Source organism: Pempheris klunzingeri, chromosome 15 (assembly GCF_042242105.1).
Source record: "Pempheris klunzingeri isolate RE-2024b chromosome 15, fPemKlu1.hap1, whole genome shotgun sequence".
NCBI classification, from domain to species: Eukaryota; Metazoa; Chordata; class Actinopteri; order Acropomatiformes; family Pempheridae; genus Pempheris; species Pempheris klunzingeri.
In genome coordinates, this window is record NC_092026.1 from 19175563 (window position 1) to 19192997 (window position 17435).

Genomic DNA, 17435 nt, shown 5'->3' on the forward strand with positions numbered 1-17435 from the left:
AGGTAATAGTACTTTACTCGAGCATTTCAACTCTCCTTTTCTTCTTCTACTACTCCAAAACATTTACTCAATAGCTTTAGTTACTTTGTAGATCGAGATTGATACAAACCATAAATATACTAATAGCTTATGATTGATTATTATAGGTTAAGGCACCCATTTACATCTACCAGCTGCAACATTACAGTGATGAACACATGATTCATTGGTAATTATGATCCATCAATTCTGAAATACTTCAGTACTTTTACTAATGTCAGAGTTTGAATGTAGGACTCTTAACAGGGTATTTTATTTTTTACACTGTTGTATTGCTACTTTTACTTTGGTAAGATCAGAGTATTTCCTCCCTCATGCATCTTTATTTCAACACACATCCACCAAACATTTCAAATTAAAAGACAAATGTGCTCAGTGGTTTGATTTTCTTCTAATTTAGGGCTTCATAGACAGACAGACAGACAGATAGACAGATAGACAGATAGATAGATAGATAGATAGATAGATAGATAGATAGATAGATAGATAGATAGATAGATAGATAGATAGATAGATAGATAGATAGATAGACAGATAGATAGATAGATAGATAGATAGATAGATAGAAATACTTTATTGATCCCCGGGGGGAAATTCTGGTATACCTCCTGTCATTATTGTGCCAAATAATGGCATTGTGGCATTTAATTTTCTCTTTAATCTTCTCATTCTTGATAATTATATCCATTGAAAAGTCATTTCTACATATTCCTGACATGAAAGAGAAATGAAGAAAATAATAGAACTTCTAAAAATAAAAATATATATATCATAAAATGTTATGTTTGGGAACTCAAGTCTGATATTCAATTCAATATTTAATGTATGTTAGTGAATCAAAATGTATTTAGATTCAACTTTGAAACTTTAAAATTGTGGCTTGGAATCTCAAAAATGTGATTTATCTCCTATGTTTTCATAGTTTTTCATGAATCTGACTTGGTGGCTCAGACTTTTCTTTATATCAGTTCTGAGCTTTCAGGCCAGAATGGATATTTATTCCAAGTTAAATTTAATCCTAAAAACAGATGCAGAAATATGAAACTTTAGAAACTTTCCTGACCTGCACACAGAATACGATGGAGCTACTGCAGCACAAGTGGACAATAAAGTATGAAAATATTAAAAACATCTCCTTTGGAATATTTCTTATTAGAGGTTTTTATTCCAGTTTGATAAAGCCAACAGTTACATTCACATTCTTCCAATTACCTGACACACAGGTAAACCTCCACACCCCCAGTTCATAACTTTATTCATCACATCTGTTGGTTACACAATCATGACAGCATAGTGATTCCTCCCTCGTATCATATTTTTAACACTCCAGGCATACGTATTTATATTTACTATTTGTACAATATATTGTCATTTAATCCACTCATCCATCCATTAACCCCATCCACATGCACACACAAACACTGTACAGATTCATCAATGGAGACGCGTTCAAAGGCTGTTTGCCTGATCGTTTAATATCCATGAGTCAAGGAAAAGACGCTGTTGAGTACCGTTGTTTTGTTTAGTTTTTTTTTTTCCAAGTGTTCTGACCGCTGCAAGATGATTTGTTCTTGAAGCCAAATGGAGAGGGTGGCGTGCAGATATACTATAGTAGAGTGCTAACCTCTTATGTGTTCAGGCGACCTCAGTCCAGTATTTCAGGAAGGAAAAAAGAAGGAGAAGCAGATTCTGAGAGAGATGAACGGAGGTAGGAGGAGAACAAAACCTTAAAAATAAAGAGGAAAGGCTGAAAATGTTCTTTAACGACATATAGTTCCTAAATAAAAAGACATCCATATCATCCCTTCTTCTCCTCGTTCTAACGGTCTTACTATCTAAATGTCTAAAGCCAAGCGCAGCAGTTTGGTTTCTTCCGCAGGTTCCCCAGTGTGGTCTATACAGGTTGCAGGATTTACAGTACAGCGCATACAGGGTGCACCTCCAGCCTCCAATACTGACGTGTCAGAGGTGACTGAGGCTCATTCTTCTGCAGCTCCGTAGGTCTCAGTCAGTCTGTGTAGTAGTTGGAGGCTTGTCTGGTCCGTGTGTCCAGACTCCAGTGTCGGGACAGGAGGACATCACCTTTGCAGTAAAGTGGCACAAATGCAGCTGCAGGAAGAAAAATGAGATACTGAAAAGTGCAAAGAGTCTAAAACTTTTTGGTCGCTAGTTCTATGTTTTGGTTCGTGACGTTGTTTGCGTGGCTTTGGTCCGGTGGTTGCGAGATTGGAGAAGCCAGTGACTGCAGGTTGGTTTGAGATGAAGAGAAGCTGCCCCGGGCCGGGCCGGGCCGGGCCGAGCCGAGCCGTTTTTTTAGGAAGAGCTCTGCGTTGGGAGAGAAAAAGAAAACCAAAAAGGCTCATCCTCCAGCGTCTCTTTCTACCTGCCGAAAATGTTCTCGTACTCCAGCAGTATTAGCTCCACTATCTGGTTCTGGTAGACCATGTGGACCGCCATGTTCCAGGTCTCTGTTTCAGGACGCAGCAACGTGGGTCCGAACACGATGGCCACGCTCTGGGTGGTCATACGATTTTCCTCCCCGTGGTCGATCACCCTGGAGGAACAAGGGAGGGTTAGACAGTGTCAAACATTAGTGCTCTAAAAGCTGGACGCCTGGAAATCAACACTGGTGGGAGCAATTTAAATCAATTATTTTTCCTTGCAGAAATACTCCCATTATTATTATACTCCCATTATGCTGTAAGTCATTATACTTTGAATGAATCAAAATTAAACATCTGAGGACACATAAGCACTCAAACACCAGTGATCACAGTCACACAGTAGGAGGTAGAGAGAAAACAGATTAATGGTATCATCTAAATGGAGGTGCCTTCTACATATCCGTCTCCATTTGACTTCACTGATCTGAAAAATGATACGATTTGACCCGTGAGTTTTGTGATCTGTTAAATTTCATCACTAAAAAACTAAAATCATAACATGGTCATTTACATGGAGGTCTGCATTGTTGGCAAACACATTTTAATCTATGAGGTGGTCAAATGATTAAATCAAACTAATGATACATTTTATTTATTTATTTATTTTTTTACAATTTAAAAGTCATTTATCAAGTAAAAGTGCCACGCATTTTCTGATTCCCCCTTCAGATGTGAGAATTTGTTGCATTTCTCCATTTGTGTGATTGCAAATTGAATAATCTTCATTTTGTGACGGTAGGTCGAAAAATAAGACATAAATATGACATTTGTAGACGTCTCTGGTACATCTGATGAGCATTTTTCACCATTACCTGACATATTACAGACAGAACCATTTGGTGATTGAAAAAATAATGAACAGATTGATCGACAGTTGAAATAATTGCAGCCCTAAATCTCTGAATGTGATATAAACTGTTTTCATGTGTAGAGAGTGCCGCCTGGTCATTGTGGTTATGCATCAAAACTCTTATGGTTTAATCTCTGTTCTGAGGGAGAAAAGGCATCAGTAGTTTTTCTTACTTCCTGAGGTGTTTGAAGAGGGCCTGCATGGTGTCGTGGTTGGGCTTGGGCAGCTGTCTGACCAACTCTTTGATGGACTGAACTCGAAGCTTGTAGTCTGGAATCTCTGCAGGACAGAAAACACAACATTTATCCAAAGTGTGAGTGAACGAACTGAGCCGACAGAAGGAAGGCCATTTTATAATCAACTCTATCAAGCCACACATGAAGCGGGATGAAGCGCGTGTGCGGTGAGGGAAAATAAAATGCTGCACTAAGGTTTTGTTTCTATGACAACATATTATATACTCTGACCACTGCCGACTACCATCATCCCTTTGCTTTTTAAAATCTACTTGACATTGTTTTTCACTCTGAGCACCAACTAGAGGATGTTTTCCTTCAGTCTTTGTAGAGATGAGCTTAGTGTCCCTGTTGCTGGATGTGTGTGAGGGACACGATCCGTTGGAGACAACAACATGGTGAATATCAGTTCAGTGAGCATCCGATCTGCTCGGTGCTCAGTGTTTGTCCCTGCTGTCTGAAATATCTTAATTAAAGGTCAGGGTGGACAGAACGAGCTTCTCCTCCATTTACTTGGTTACCTTGGCAACAAGCCCGCCCTCAATATATGATTGACTATATATGATTGACTATAAAGGTGCTGGTGACGACACCAGCATCTTTCTGAAAAGTTCAGAGATTTTCAACTAGAAGCGCTCGGAGCAGTCCTACAAAAACAGGCGGAGCACTCTTGTACTGGACACTTGTATTGTTTCACTAATGCAATGTTGGGTGAAGTGTTTATTGATGGTAGCAGTTTGGGATTGAAGAACATTTAGCTGAGTTAATGGTAATTAATCACAAGATAAGAGGTTTTCTAAAGGAGGTTTGGGATCCTCAGTGGCACATGCAGGCTTTATAACATTTCTAAACAAAGTAATTTAAATGTAATTCCCAACTGGACAATAAAAAGCATGCAAGCAAGCATAAAAATATCTAGAGAACAAGCTCCTGGGACAAAAAAAAGTGATGCTTATTGAGCTGAGGTCCATGACAAGCAAGTTTTGCAGCAGTAAATGTCCATCCACAACCCTGCTTGTGAAGTAAAGAGGCTGACAACATGCTCAATATAGCATACAGTAAATCCACTTCAGACTGTGAGTTACTGCATGAATAAATACAGATATTTGCAGTACAGCTGTAAGTGACACATACTGATGCTGCTGACAAATTCATGGAAGAGAGCGTAGGTGAAGAGAGGCTCCGGCAGCTCCCTGAAGTACATCTTTAAAGCTCCAGTGGTCACATGGATGTCCTCCCACTTCCCGTCCACCAGGTTCACCTTCTCATCTGGACACACACAGAAACTCTTCAGAGTGCTATCCAAAGACACTTAAAACAGCTGACGTGACCAAAAGAAACTTCAAAATAACCTTGCAGTCTTTCCACATTATCCTCTACACTGTTTCCTTTCAAATGATGGAAGAAAAGTGGTTCAAGAAAGCGGTAACTTACCGTGATTGACAGCAAATCGTAGTTTTTGTATGACAGCTAGGTTTCCACTGACTCTATACAGCCCGTCTATACACAGACCTGCAGGGGATCATGGGAGGAAAGCATTGACATCAGTATCTGCACATCATTTCTCTGGTTTTTTATTAACCTTGTGCACCAGAAGAGTTTTATCAGCCAAACAAGCCAAGCCAGTGACCGTCAGACACACCCCATCTGACACAATCTGTGTTATCAGGAGGCAGTAATGCCTCACCCTTCTTTTACTGCAGGTAGAAGAAAAGAAACTACAATAATTTCCCCTCAATCTCTGGTCTAGTCAAGTTACTCATACACGGCATTGAACCCACCGTTGTTCTCCACGTGGTCGATGCACATCTTGACAAAGCTCGGCACTGTGGTGTTCTCCCTCTGACACAAACTGGACAGACTGCAGCCGAACACCTGATCTGAAGACGCAGAAAGACAAAATCGAAGTCACGGGAAGAGTCGAAAGTCCTCGTTTTATTGCAGTACGTGTTTTATTGAGTCTCCGTTCTCAACAATGACCTGCAAAACCTCCCGGTGCCATTTTATAAGAAGAAGAATAACAAACTGTGTTTATACAGCACCTTTCATACATAAAAAGCAGTGTGTGCTGAGTGCTTTACAAGAAGAGAAGAATAAAATCAATAACAGGTATTAAACACATAAGAGCCATAGGAAACAAAAGCATTATCTTCCATTAGGGGTAGAAGAAAGGAAGTTTTTCTATCTGTGGGCTCTTTAAATTTTATGTAGGCCAAAAACTTCATGCAACAAATATATACAATTACTATAATTATAAAACTTTTCCTGGTTAGTGATTATAGAACTATAAAACCTTAACCCTTCCTGATTGCTTTGGGCCAACTAGCTTGTTGGAGGATACATTAAATTAATGGGATATAATTAAGGTTGGCGCGAATGGATTTATGTAAATAAATTCTGTGCAATTCTTTATTTGGAGTATAGCTGAGAACATTTCACTGACTACAAAGAAATAGGCTTGCAGTTACAGAGGCCATTAAAAGCCCACAACAAATGAGCAGCAAGACTTGAAACTCTTTATCATCTTTTTTTTAAATTTTTTTTTAAATATGCAGGGTTCCTATACCTTCTCTAAGGTCAAATTCAAGCACTTTTCAAGCATCCTCTAGCTTCTCCAGCACCTCAGGGCTCTGGTAAATTAAATATACTCAAATTAAGTTGGCTCTCTCCCACTTTTTTAATATCTTTATCTAAGAAGTGAACTATTCAGCCAGATTGTGGTTTATTCTATTAATGCGATTAGAATTTCATGCAGTTTCAAGCACTTTATTCAAATTCCAAATTAAAACTTTAAAGACACCACATTAAAAAGGCCCCATATTATGTTAAATGAACTTTTTAATATCTTTTAAGCATAAATGTGTGTCCACAGTGTGCCCGCCTCAGAAAAGACAACCCTCTCCCTCTTCCTCCTGCTCCATTTTTCAGTAAATGTCTGTGAAAACACGTCTTAGGTTTGGCTCCTGTTATGATGTCATAAGTGTATTCGTTGATCATGCGACCTCCTACAGCCGTCTAACAGGCCGGCGGTTCCCGACCACTGAAAGCCTCCGGCATCCATCTCACAGTTTGCCATAGTTCTTTGCTCAATAACAGCAGCTCCCAGTAACACAATGATATCAAAGACTAGAGGGCAAAGCTGCAAATTGTTCTGTTCTGGCTGAAAACAGCCGCAGCAGCCATGTTTGTTTTGGGAAATTTACACCATGCAAACCTGTTCTGGTAGGATATCCAAATATAAGTATGGCCTTGAACATGAGCAGATTTAAAATTCTACCATTTCCAGGACACATACGAAACCTGAATAGGCATCCTATAAAATGTTCACCAACTATTCTTATTCTTAAAAGACAGATGTGTAGTTGTACATCAACATGGTGAGAGCAAGTTTTGGAACAAAAGCAGACTAATCAGCCTTTTCCTCAAGCAGGAGAGCTGTGTGTCAGACTATATAAAAAGTAACAACAAAGGAACTCTCTTGGCTCTCACACATAGACCCATTTTGCCTATAACTTTTCCTGTAAATCTGTTCATTTGTAATCGTAGTGAAAAATGTTTCCCATTATGTATACTTAAGTAATTATCAGTCCACTCCTCTGCTGTGGGGGAGTCACTGACTGAAGCAGCCAGGGCCTACTGATGGCTTTTGTAGAATGGCTTTTGTAGAAAAGCCATCAGTAGCACCAAATAAATTATAATAATCAAAAATACTTATATCAGAGCACCAAATAAATTATACTATTCTTTGAAGTGCCCTGAGAGAGAGTCAACATTCACTAAAATAAAAGTGCAAAACTTTTATTTATAAGCCAGTCTCCACTTTGAATCCACACCTGTAGCGTGGACTTTCTGCTTTTTGGTATCAAAAAATAATTCTCTCCATGTGTGCCAGTCGAAAGTCCCAATAGCCGTACTATTGAAAATCTCAAAGTTACCTTCGTCTTCCCATTTATTTTGAACATATTCTGTGAAATGAGATTTTGTCTTTTTTTCCATGAAGCCCTTACACAGTCTGGATATAATAAAACTTCTCTTAGCACCGGGTCGCCCATATCAAATGGGTCATTTTTATCACCCTGGTCAAAATAATGACACAATGTTGTAGATAAATATAAAAGTCTTGATTTTCCAGAGAATATTTTTTCTTTCCAAGTCTGAAAATCTTATCAGTTATTGAGGAAAATGCTGTTATTCCTTTGGCTGTCTGGGTTTTTAAATCTAGGATCCAACTGATGAGGCTTAAAATTGCGGCCATAGGCACATCATCCAATTATTTTTAATTATCCTGTATTTTACATTCCTCTCTAACAGAGTTCTTGACTTTCAGTTTTATCTGAGGGTTTTGCTCCCTGTTTATCAGTCTTTCCAAATCTTTATTGCCTTATACTGCCTTAATTAGAGGTTCATTAATTTGTAACAGTTCAGTGTTTTTCCACCTGGCCTGGTAATCTTTGTTGCTCAGATTAATCAGTGGCCTAATTTGAGTTGAGTAGAAGTAATCTCTCAAATTTTACAGAGCCGTACCTCCCTTCCTCCTTTAAGACTTGTAAAGTTTTAAACCTAACTTTTCCCCCTTGTTTTGTAGAGATTTCTACAGGCAGAACCTGTAACATGAAAATGTTAATTATTATGGATTCTGTTCTTTGGGAAAGACTCTAAAAAAGAGTTGGGCTCCATGTTTGTGTATCTAAATTTATTTTGGTCATAATTAATCTTTGCCCACATGGAAACCTCTTTAAGTATCAGCACATCTCAATATTTCACTGTAGTCCCATTTAAAATAGACTTCTTCCTGTAATTTGTTTTGGTGGAGTACAGTTTAATGTCATATGACATCCTGCATGTTTACAAAAATGTCAAAAAGTTTAAAGGGTTCAGAAGATGAATTGTGAGGGTAAAGAAACTCTTAATCCAACTTATTTATACAGGTCTGGTGTGCTCAGTGTGATAAATGTCAAAACACTATTGATTGATCCAAAACGCAGACAGGCGACAGAAAAAAGTTGATAGTTGAACTATAGTTGAACTTAAACAACAAATGCACACCATCAACCTGAAATATTTTCTTATTAATACCATTTAAATAATTCATTAGTAAAGTAAACTTGATATTTTTTGATTTCCCCTCAGAATGAATCAAACTCCTTACACTTGGAATACCTTTTGGACTTCCATAATATCCTAATATCCATAATCCTGACAAAGGTGGGAACACTCAGCCTTTTCACGTTGTGTTTGAGAGTGGACGTCGGTGCTCTCTGGTACCTTTGATGTATCCCTTGTCTCTGACGGCCTGCAGGGTGGGCCGGCGGGTCAGGAACTTCTTCAGCTTGTGTCTGGTCTTCTTGTTGTCGGAGCCGTCCATGCTGGCGGACGTCTTCATGGCTGCAGAGGAGAGATGGGACAGGACAGTGTTGTCCACCATTCGTCTCAACACGCTGATTGCCATGACGGCCGCTCGGTGTTCAAAGGGAGTGAAACTCACAAGCGGTTGTTTTATAGGACATGTGAGGCACTGAGCCAAACAGAGATGTTGTACTTAGTGCTTTCAATTTCAGTCCTGTTTAACGCTCGTACCCTGTACGAAGAATGTAGAGAATCATATTTGGGTTTTTTTCCTCATTTGATTCAACTCTTAAATCTTTGGCTTTTGATTACTTATTATCAGTTTACCATCATGTTTATGTAGTACTTTTTTCTTTTTAAGAACAGCAAACATGGTGTGTGTTTATACATCAGTTTAACACCCTTAATCACCACACAGACCTCTGCCTTTCTTCGAGTCTCTGTGTTCTTTCTCCTTGTCGTATTTCTCTGCACAAGGCGACTCCGGCATGTCCTCTTCAATCGCCTCATCAGACTCCCAGGCCTAAGACACACACACGCACATGCACACACACACACACACAGAAATGAGATACGGGTCATAAAAACCTCTATCTGCTGCACCTTTGGACCCTCAAGGCAGAAAAACAACAAACCTGATCTGTTGATTATAAACTGGGTCAACTGAGTCAACCGCAAAGCAAATGACATCTCAACTTACAGGGTTATTTTTCAAAAGTTATAACTGTTTAACTTTAGTCTTAAACTTCACAGTGAGTTGAGTGATTTTAGCCTTTTCATTAATGCTTAGTTTTATAGCTTTACACATTTAGTAGAGTGTTAAGCATTTAGAAAATAAACAAACCATAGATCCAGTGACTACGTTAACATGCACAAAATGTTTGGTATTTGTTCTAATTCCGAAAGAGACGATATTCCTACTGGCTAATGAAAATAAGAAAATAAGAAATACTAAGATTCCTGTTTACATGCAGCCGTCTATACTCCGAATAACGTCAAACGCCCCCATGACGTACATCCCACTTCTTTCGGTCTTTACGGTATTTCAAAATGTTTAAAAGTAGGTGTGTTTCTCTTCCTGACTAGAAATGTGGGCTTCTCTTTTAGCATGCACCTAGTTGGTTAGTTTACTTCGTGGAGAGCTGACCGTAAACAACCAAGCGTTCGTGGGTTGTGAACTGTAGTAAGAACCCCAACTGAGAGACATATTCTGAACGCGCTGTACACATGTACAAAGAATGGTCCTAAAACCCGAATAATATCAGCGTATCTCACTTGTCTTAGTCGAAAAATGCAACATTCAGAAAATGTCCTGAATATATGCAAATATAATATGCTGTTTACATGACCTGTATCGAATTCAGAATACTGCCATGTTTGGAATAATAGTGGGATATTAGTGAGCATGTAAACATAGCTGATGTCCAATAATCCCCTTTTATTTCCCACACATTTGTTGAGCACACTGAATTTACGATAAGCTGGACAACAAAACTGTTCCTTGTGGATGTTTAAGTTTCAGTTCAAGTTTTACCATTAGTACTGATCTACTAAGTGGAGGCCTGTGCTGCCAGATTGGGCCGTTTTCCAGCCAACTGGGCAACTTTTAATTGAACTTTTAATTAGTTCAATTATTGTCAAGTGATCCAGTTTCACAGGGCACTGAGGTCAGAAAACTGGGCTACATTTATGAAGTGGGTTCTAGCCTGATTGGTCTACTTTTTGTCAGACGTGTTTGGTTCTCAGTAAAAGTGTTTGTTCTCACATGGGTGCTGATGGTGTCCTGCAGCGCTCTGAACCAGTCGGAGATAACGCCATCATTTTCTGACTGGATCAGCAGCTCTGTGCCCTGCCGAGTCTTCACCTGCAACCAGGAGAAAGAGACCAGGTTATCAATTCCACCCATCAACTATGTAAACTCCCTTTTAATGTTTGTTTTCTCATGTGTTCTCAGTTAGGCTGTTATTTAGTCTATTAGCAGTCTGAAGGACATTTAGGAGTCATCGTGTACACAGGTAAACCAAAGGATATGTCTACACCTGACACTACATTGTGTTTGTATTTGAGAATTTTCTTTTGTTATTCAAAAAGCACAAATACAAATTCAAAGCAAGGAGGAGATCGAGGAATGACAAGTAAGCCCAGTCTCCCACCTCTATAACATGCTTCTTGCTGGATTTGTCCTTTGAGGCCCACTCCACCGAGCCGCCCCTCAGATCAACAGTGAACTCCGGTTTGGACTGACCGCCTCCAAACTGGACAAAGGGAGGAAACGAATCAAAGTAGGGTAGATTAACACACACAGATGGTCTGTTCATGTTTGTCTTCAGTGTTCGACCATGCAACAGTTTGGTGTGGATGAGAAAACTTTGATAATGAAGGACACAGATTAAGATTCAAAGCCTGGATTTGTCTGTCTTTGTTCTGGTCAAATGTTTGGCAACAATCACAACTTAAACTTTACAAATAATTATGAAATTGGTGTGTCAAGCACTTTGCTGTACTTGATTTCTGATTGTTGGGGATGTTACTGAGGAACACTGTGCTGTTTGATGTCTCTGCTCATCTTTAGTGTCTTTTGTTGCTTTGTTGTTCTTTGTTATTCTGAAAGAATAATTATCAAATCAAACCAACTAAAAGACATGATTTTATATATATATATTTCATATGTGTTTGTGTATGTGTGTGTGCATATATTTAACTTGCCATGGGTAATTCCACTGAGTAATTTGATATCTTCCTCTCTTTAAATCTTTAAGTGTATGCATGCTGGATTTAAATTCTCAAGATTATGGAAAATGACCCAATGACACAATCAAACTTTGTCTCTTTTTACCCTGAGAGCTCGTTAATTGCAGTGAAATCTTTGCAGAAACTTGAGTTTCACATCACTAAATGTGTCTGTTGAGTTGTATCCCATCAGCCTACACACACGCAACTAAAAGCCGAGAGTAACCTGGCCTTCGGTTCACGTTCCTGTCACCTCATGTCCGTGTAATCACAAAGTGTCTGATGTCCTCTATCTGATGACTGCCTGAACTTTCCATTTCCCACAAAACAACTCTCTGATTAAACCCTCGTGGTTTGTTTTTCATTCTGCCCTTTGAGCCAAAAACATTACCAAATACCTATAATGTAAAATAAACATGCCTCTTCAAAGTCAAAGCCACAGAGTAAAACGATTCTGCGAATGATGACAGTGATTTTATCCCTCAGCTTCGCCCCATGTCAGTGACTTTAACACACGGAGGGGTTGGAATCAGAGCATGGCAGACAGGAGGGAGGTGGCATGCAGAGGAGGACAAAGAGAAGCACACAAAAGGAAGGAGGAAGCACATACAGAGGAGGCTCTGTCGAGCCCAGAGCGGCCATAGGACACAGCAGGACGTTTCTTAGCAGACGGCCTCCAGTTACTCAACAGTGACAGGAGAAATTCAGGGAAGGAGCCACTGTGGTAGTATGGCTGCATGGAAAGATGGCGGGGGATGAAGACAAGGAAGATGGGGGGGTGGAACCGGAGGTAAAGAGATGAAGGCATGGAAAGAGAAGGAAAAGGAAACATCTAGAAGAGAGAAAATTCGACCCCAGCTCCTGGACACTGGAGGTCCTTAAATGTAAAAGAGCAGCACAACACAGAGATGACTCTTCCTCACCCTCTAATCAATCAAACTGAATTACTATTGCAATGTATTTTGTCTAGACAGGATGTTGCTGTGTTGATATGAAGCAGCCTTTTTCTTTTCAGGAAAAGGTTATGTGTCACTAACCCAGCTGGTCCCGCCTCCTTGGCCTTTGGCAAATAGCAACGTGGATCCTTGGAGCACAGTCCAGGAAGAAGTCCAGTTCTTCCTGCAACACATAATTCACAAACACTAAGTGTGGAAAGTAAATCTGTGGAGACTTTCCAGCATTACTGTTCAGATTTCAGACAGGGAATCAAACCTAAACTCTTTTTAGCTGATGATGACTTATTAAAAGTCGGCATTAAAAGCTTGGTTAGGATATTACTTTTGTTTGCTTCCCTAAATCAAAGGGCAAAGTTAATGAACAACTGTCAGCTGTCAAGACAAAATCTAACATTGATTTATGTATGTATGTGTGTGACAAGTTTGTCTTATTTCATTAAATAGAAAATTGCTGTGTGCAGCTGTTTTGTTACCTTATAAGAGGTATCACAAAAAGTATTTGGCCATTTGGCATTGGCACTGAAACTGAGGTATCACACTAACATTGATGACGTAAGAGAATGACAGAAAAAGTGAAAATACACATTTTAATCACAATCACGGAACAATGTCGGCCTAACATTTCTATAGTGTTACAGCATTATTACAATTGGACATAAATGAGAACATACAAACAGAGCTAAAGAGATAAATGCAAGTTGCCCTGTGGAGTTCTGCTGTTAACAATCCAAACTTTGTTTACATTCACTGTTTCTCACGATATGTGGATCCATAATGCCAAACAAATGTTAAGTGTTTTTTTCTTTCCACATGAAACAAAGCTGATTTTGGAAACATGTAAAACCATCATCGTTTATATCTATGTTTACTATCTGGCGATCTTCTTTCTCCTTTGTCGTTTTGTGATACAGCACGAAACCTCCGAGCAGGATTGTATTACGTCGCACGTGTTCTCATTTGTGTGCATGTGAGTCTTCGTTTGTGTTCACAAGATAGAAACAAAACAGGGATCTACTCATGAAAACATTACTCTACTCTATTGATTATTCCATCTACTAATCAGATAAATAATGCATTTGATTTATTAAAGAGCAATAGTAAATATACAAAAGGGAAAATATATAATAATAAATATGACAGGTCTCTTAAAATGAACATCTAATTGCCTTTTTAGAGAAAAAAATCTACATTTTTATTGCTTAAATTGCATGCAGTACAATATTCTCTGTAAAAACCATATTACATTCTGGGTCTTAAAGAAAACATTCTGACGTTCTGCTATTGTGGTAGGCTAATTTGGTTTTACAACAGACACACTGACACTGTGCAGAGTTTTTGTTTTGCTTTCAGCTTGAAGTGGTCCAAAACTTTGTACACTATGTGTCATTTTGTCTCTCTTCCTCCTGTGTCTACAGCGTAAGCAAGTTGTGTGATTGTAATAACCATCCTGTGCGAAACACAATGTGCTGTATACAGTTATGTGGATTTAACTAAGCTGTTGATGTGAGATGATGGTTTTTAGTGACAGTTTAAGAGTGAGTGTTTTCCTTGAGGAATCCTTTCAGCCCTACTCCATAGCACTAACAGAGGTCAAAATCACAGGGCACCTTTAAAACTGTCTGATGTCAACACTGGTCTACTCACCGTACTTTCTTGCCGTTCTCAGTGATCTTTGTCACATTCAGAACGCCGCACTTTTCAGATGGCTGGAGAAAAAAAAAAAAAAACATTAGGACATAAGAAAGAAGAAGCAGGTTACACACAAATCAACCACTTAAACCAGTGTTTCACTATCCTGGTCCCCACTGCCTTGCTTGTTTTAGATGTTTCTCTGCTCCAATGCATCTGATTCAAATGATCAGCTTGCCAGCAAGCGCTGCAGGAGCCTGTTAATGACCCATTCATTTGAATCAGGGCAGTGGGCCTCCAGGACCAGGATTGGGGAAACACTGAGCTGAACTATGATTACCAACCACAGCAGGGTGACAGGAGAGAAAGCTGCAGTCAAAAGTAAGTATTGTTCCCCTGAATTGTAAACCACCAGCACCACAAAGTACCCCACCACCAGAACAATCACAGCTTTCAGCTTGGGAAGAAAAACAGATGCTATCATTATTCCCACTCAAAAAAGGCACATGACTAAACACTAGAGAGGACGCAGACACATAAGATTAAATAAATGAGAAGAATACAAAACAGTGGATTCTCAGCAAATCCACTTGTGCAGCTTTGTTCTTCAAGTTTTTGAGAAACAGGATTTTTCCCGGCTACACGGACGATCAATGCACCCAAGAGCAACAAACACAACAAAGCATCCAAATGCTTCTTGGCAGAGAAGGCTCTTGTGATTTTAAATCCGAATATTTCATCAGGAAATGTTACCCATCAGCACTGCTTATTAACAGGGATTCTCCACAGGCTCACTTCAAATGCACTCTCTTACTGTGTGTTATTTTTGCTGTATACTTCCAATAAACATCTTTAGTGCAACAAATATCCAAATTTGTGAGACGATGAAGGTAACTGTATACTGGGCAACAATCATTTTGTCCATTTATCTCCACATTTTCAATACCAATGTAGAAACCCTGTGATAAGCTGCAATACAAGTCCCTGTCTAGAACCAGGAGCCAAGTTAAAGCCCAGCAGCACAGAGCGCCTAGTGGGTGGTGAGGAGGCGAGGTGAGGGGCGAGTACTAACAGAGGTGGGGGGCTTGGGAGATGAAGGGCAGGAGTCAGAGTCAGGAGAGGGGGACTTTGGGCCCAGAGGAGCATCCTAGTGAGGAGACATGGATGAAAAAAAAACACAGTCACGTCTGCTGATAACACAAGGTTAATGAGAAGATGATGAGAGGTTAAGAAGACACGGAGAGCTGAAAGAGTGTGATGACAATTAGCAATGAGATTATAAAGTGTGTCGAGTACCTGTGTGATGTCCAGGAGGCACGAATGGATTATTAATTAGATGTGGAGGCGGGTATTTATCACACTGCTTATGTTATTACTGGACTACAATCCTCATCGTCTGCATTTTTGTAGACAGATCATTTCTGCATCACTGCGGCCAAACCCTCAAATACAACAGTTCATCAAGTTCATGATTCAATGTCCACTTTCTTGGGGTAATGATTCAAAATGAGCAGGCTCAATCATCTCAGGGAATCAGGTGAAAGCAGGTGAATTTGTGTTTATTATTCCCACTGTGTGATTATTATCATGCATGCTTGGATTAAGGCATTGATTGGTCGGTCCAACAGGCTACTGACTTGGTGCTTGTATGGGTGTAGGCGGGCTGAGCCTGCGCGGAAACGCCTGGTTTTTAACAGCCGCTGAAAAGCAACCAGGCTACAACTCAAACCGTGGACTCATGCGACACATCTTACCAGTGAACAGAAAACTGCTCCAACTGGATCAAAGTAAATCTGAACTGTCCACTATCAAATGAATTTTCTTTTCTGTACTTTTCACAGAAGACTGTGTCTGCTGGCAGTGAAATTAAGTGTTTAACAGTGGAGCTGGTCTTCAGACTGTAGTTTAAAGGTTTGGGTGTCAGACCTTGTCATTAGGCTCTTGGACATAGGCGCTGTGTCTCCATTTAGTCAGGACGATGGGCTCCACGTGTTTCCTGTCCAGACTGCGACTCTTTGGAGCGTCTCCGGGCGGCTGCGGAGGGGAGAGGTTGTACTGCAGGGAGGGAAAAGAAAATTGTACTGAATAAATATACTTTTAAATTGACCAAATGTATACACACACAAGGCTTTTCACCTGAATGTAACAAGTATTTCTCCTCAGTTATAACTGAATGTGTGCCCAATTATGCCAAAACTGATCATCTTATGTAATGATCACAAAGTGGGGCTGCAACAATGATAAGAACATTAATAAATATCTGCGGATGTAACTCATCTGCAGGAATAATGCCAGATATTCACACATCTTTAATGTACAAAGTTACAAATCCCACTACAGTATCTCCTAAAATGTGGGGACTGAGCTCTTCATTTTCAGAATATTGTGTTTTATTGCTTAAACAAATGAAACTTAAATTAATTAAAACGTTGATTTCCTACTTGTCAACAACCTTGATAATCGATTGATAACTTTGGGAATACATGAAGCAAAATGGTAAACGGTCGCAGGTCTCAGCTTCTACAATGTGAGGGTTTTTCTTGCTCTTCTCACTTCACATTATTGTCTTATTTCTTTGTGGTTTTGTAGCAGCTGTCAGAGAAAAATGTAGTATGAAGAGGGGACTGTGGGCGTTATTCTTTCATTAGTTCATTAATTAGTTAAGAAAAAAAAAAAGACTAATCCGAAATGAATACAATCATTATTATTGCGGTTCTTCTGGCCCCACCAGTGTGAGAAACAGTGAGTATTGCTACAGAGTTTTACCTTTGGCAGCTCCCATTCTGACCTTGAGCCATCTGCGCTGTAGTAATACGGCCTGCCCTGTTCGTCCACGTGTTTTAACCACTGATGGTGCACACACACGCACAGACAAGAGAAAAGCAAGACTCCTTAGTGAGAGTCCTGAGAGTTAACAAGTATTTCTATAATCACATCAAACATACTAATCAGCAGACAAGCCTGTTCTTTTAGTCGTCTTCATCTTATTGCAAATGTTGCAAACAGATCATGACACTGTGCTAAGTTAAGTCCTGAAGTGTGTATTTTCCTACTCTTAGATTGAGTTGAATTATTAAACATTGCCAACATCAAACATTTATTTCATGTATTCAGTCACTTCACTTAAAATGTATACATTAAATACATTTCTGGGCTTACATGTGTGATTACAACTATTTCTGGATAATGAGGGAATAAATGCCGT

General features: G+C 39.5%; 1 protein-coding gene across 8 annotated transcripts in view; it reads right to left on the reverse strand.

The window, feature by feature from the left end:
* Positions 1–1182: 1182 nt before the first annotated feature.
* LOC139213947 (rho GTPase-activating protein 12-like) overlaps positions 1183–17435 on the reverse strand; it is a 57438-nt gene continuing 41185 nt past the window's right edge. For 2 of the 8 annotated variants that reach the window (XM_070844664.1, XM_070844660.1), the window contains 15 exons: positions 16997–17077; positions 16157–16285; positions 15868–15930; positions 15303–15377; positions 14246–14307; positions 12683–12764; positions 11069–11170; positions 10681–10779; positions 9336–9438; positions 8835–8954; positions 5351–5449; positions 5004–5081; positions 4704–4838; positions 3507–3612; positions 1183–2593 (listed from right to left, as the gene is read on the reverse strand). In XM_070844664.1, coding sequence (XP_070700765.1) covers positions 2419–2593; positions 3507–3612; positions 4704–4838; positions 5004–5081; positions 5351–5449; positions 8835–8954; positions 9336–9438; positions 10681–10779; positions 11069–11170; positions 12683–12764; positions 14246–14307; positions 15303–15377; positions 15868–15930; positions 16157–16285; positions 16997–17077 — 1509 coding nt within the window. In that variant the 3' untranslated portion in view covers positions 1183–2418. The remainder of the gene's footprint in view (positions 2594–3506; positions 3613–4703; positions 4839–5003; positions 5082–5350; positions 5450–8834; positions 8955–9335; positions 9439–10680; positions 10780–11068; positions 11171–12682; positions 12765–14245; positions 14308–15302; positions 15378–15867; positions 15931–16156; positions 16286–16996; positions 17078–17435) is intronic. The other 6 variants (XM_070844665.1, XM_070844661.1, XM_070844667.1 and 3 more) reach the window with 4 other exon arrangements.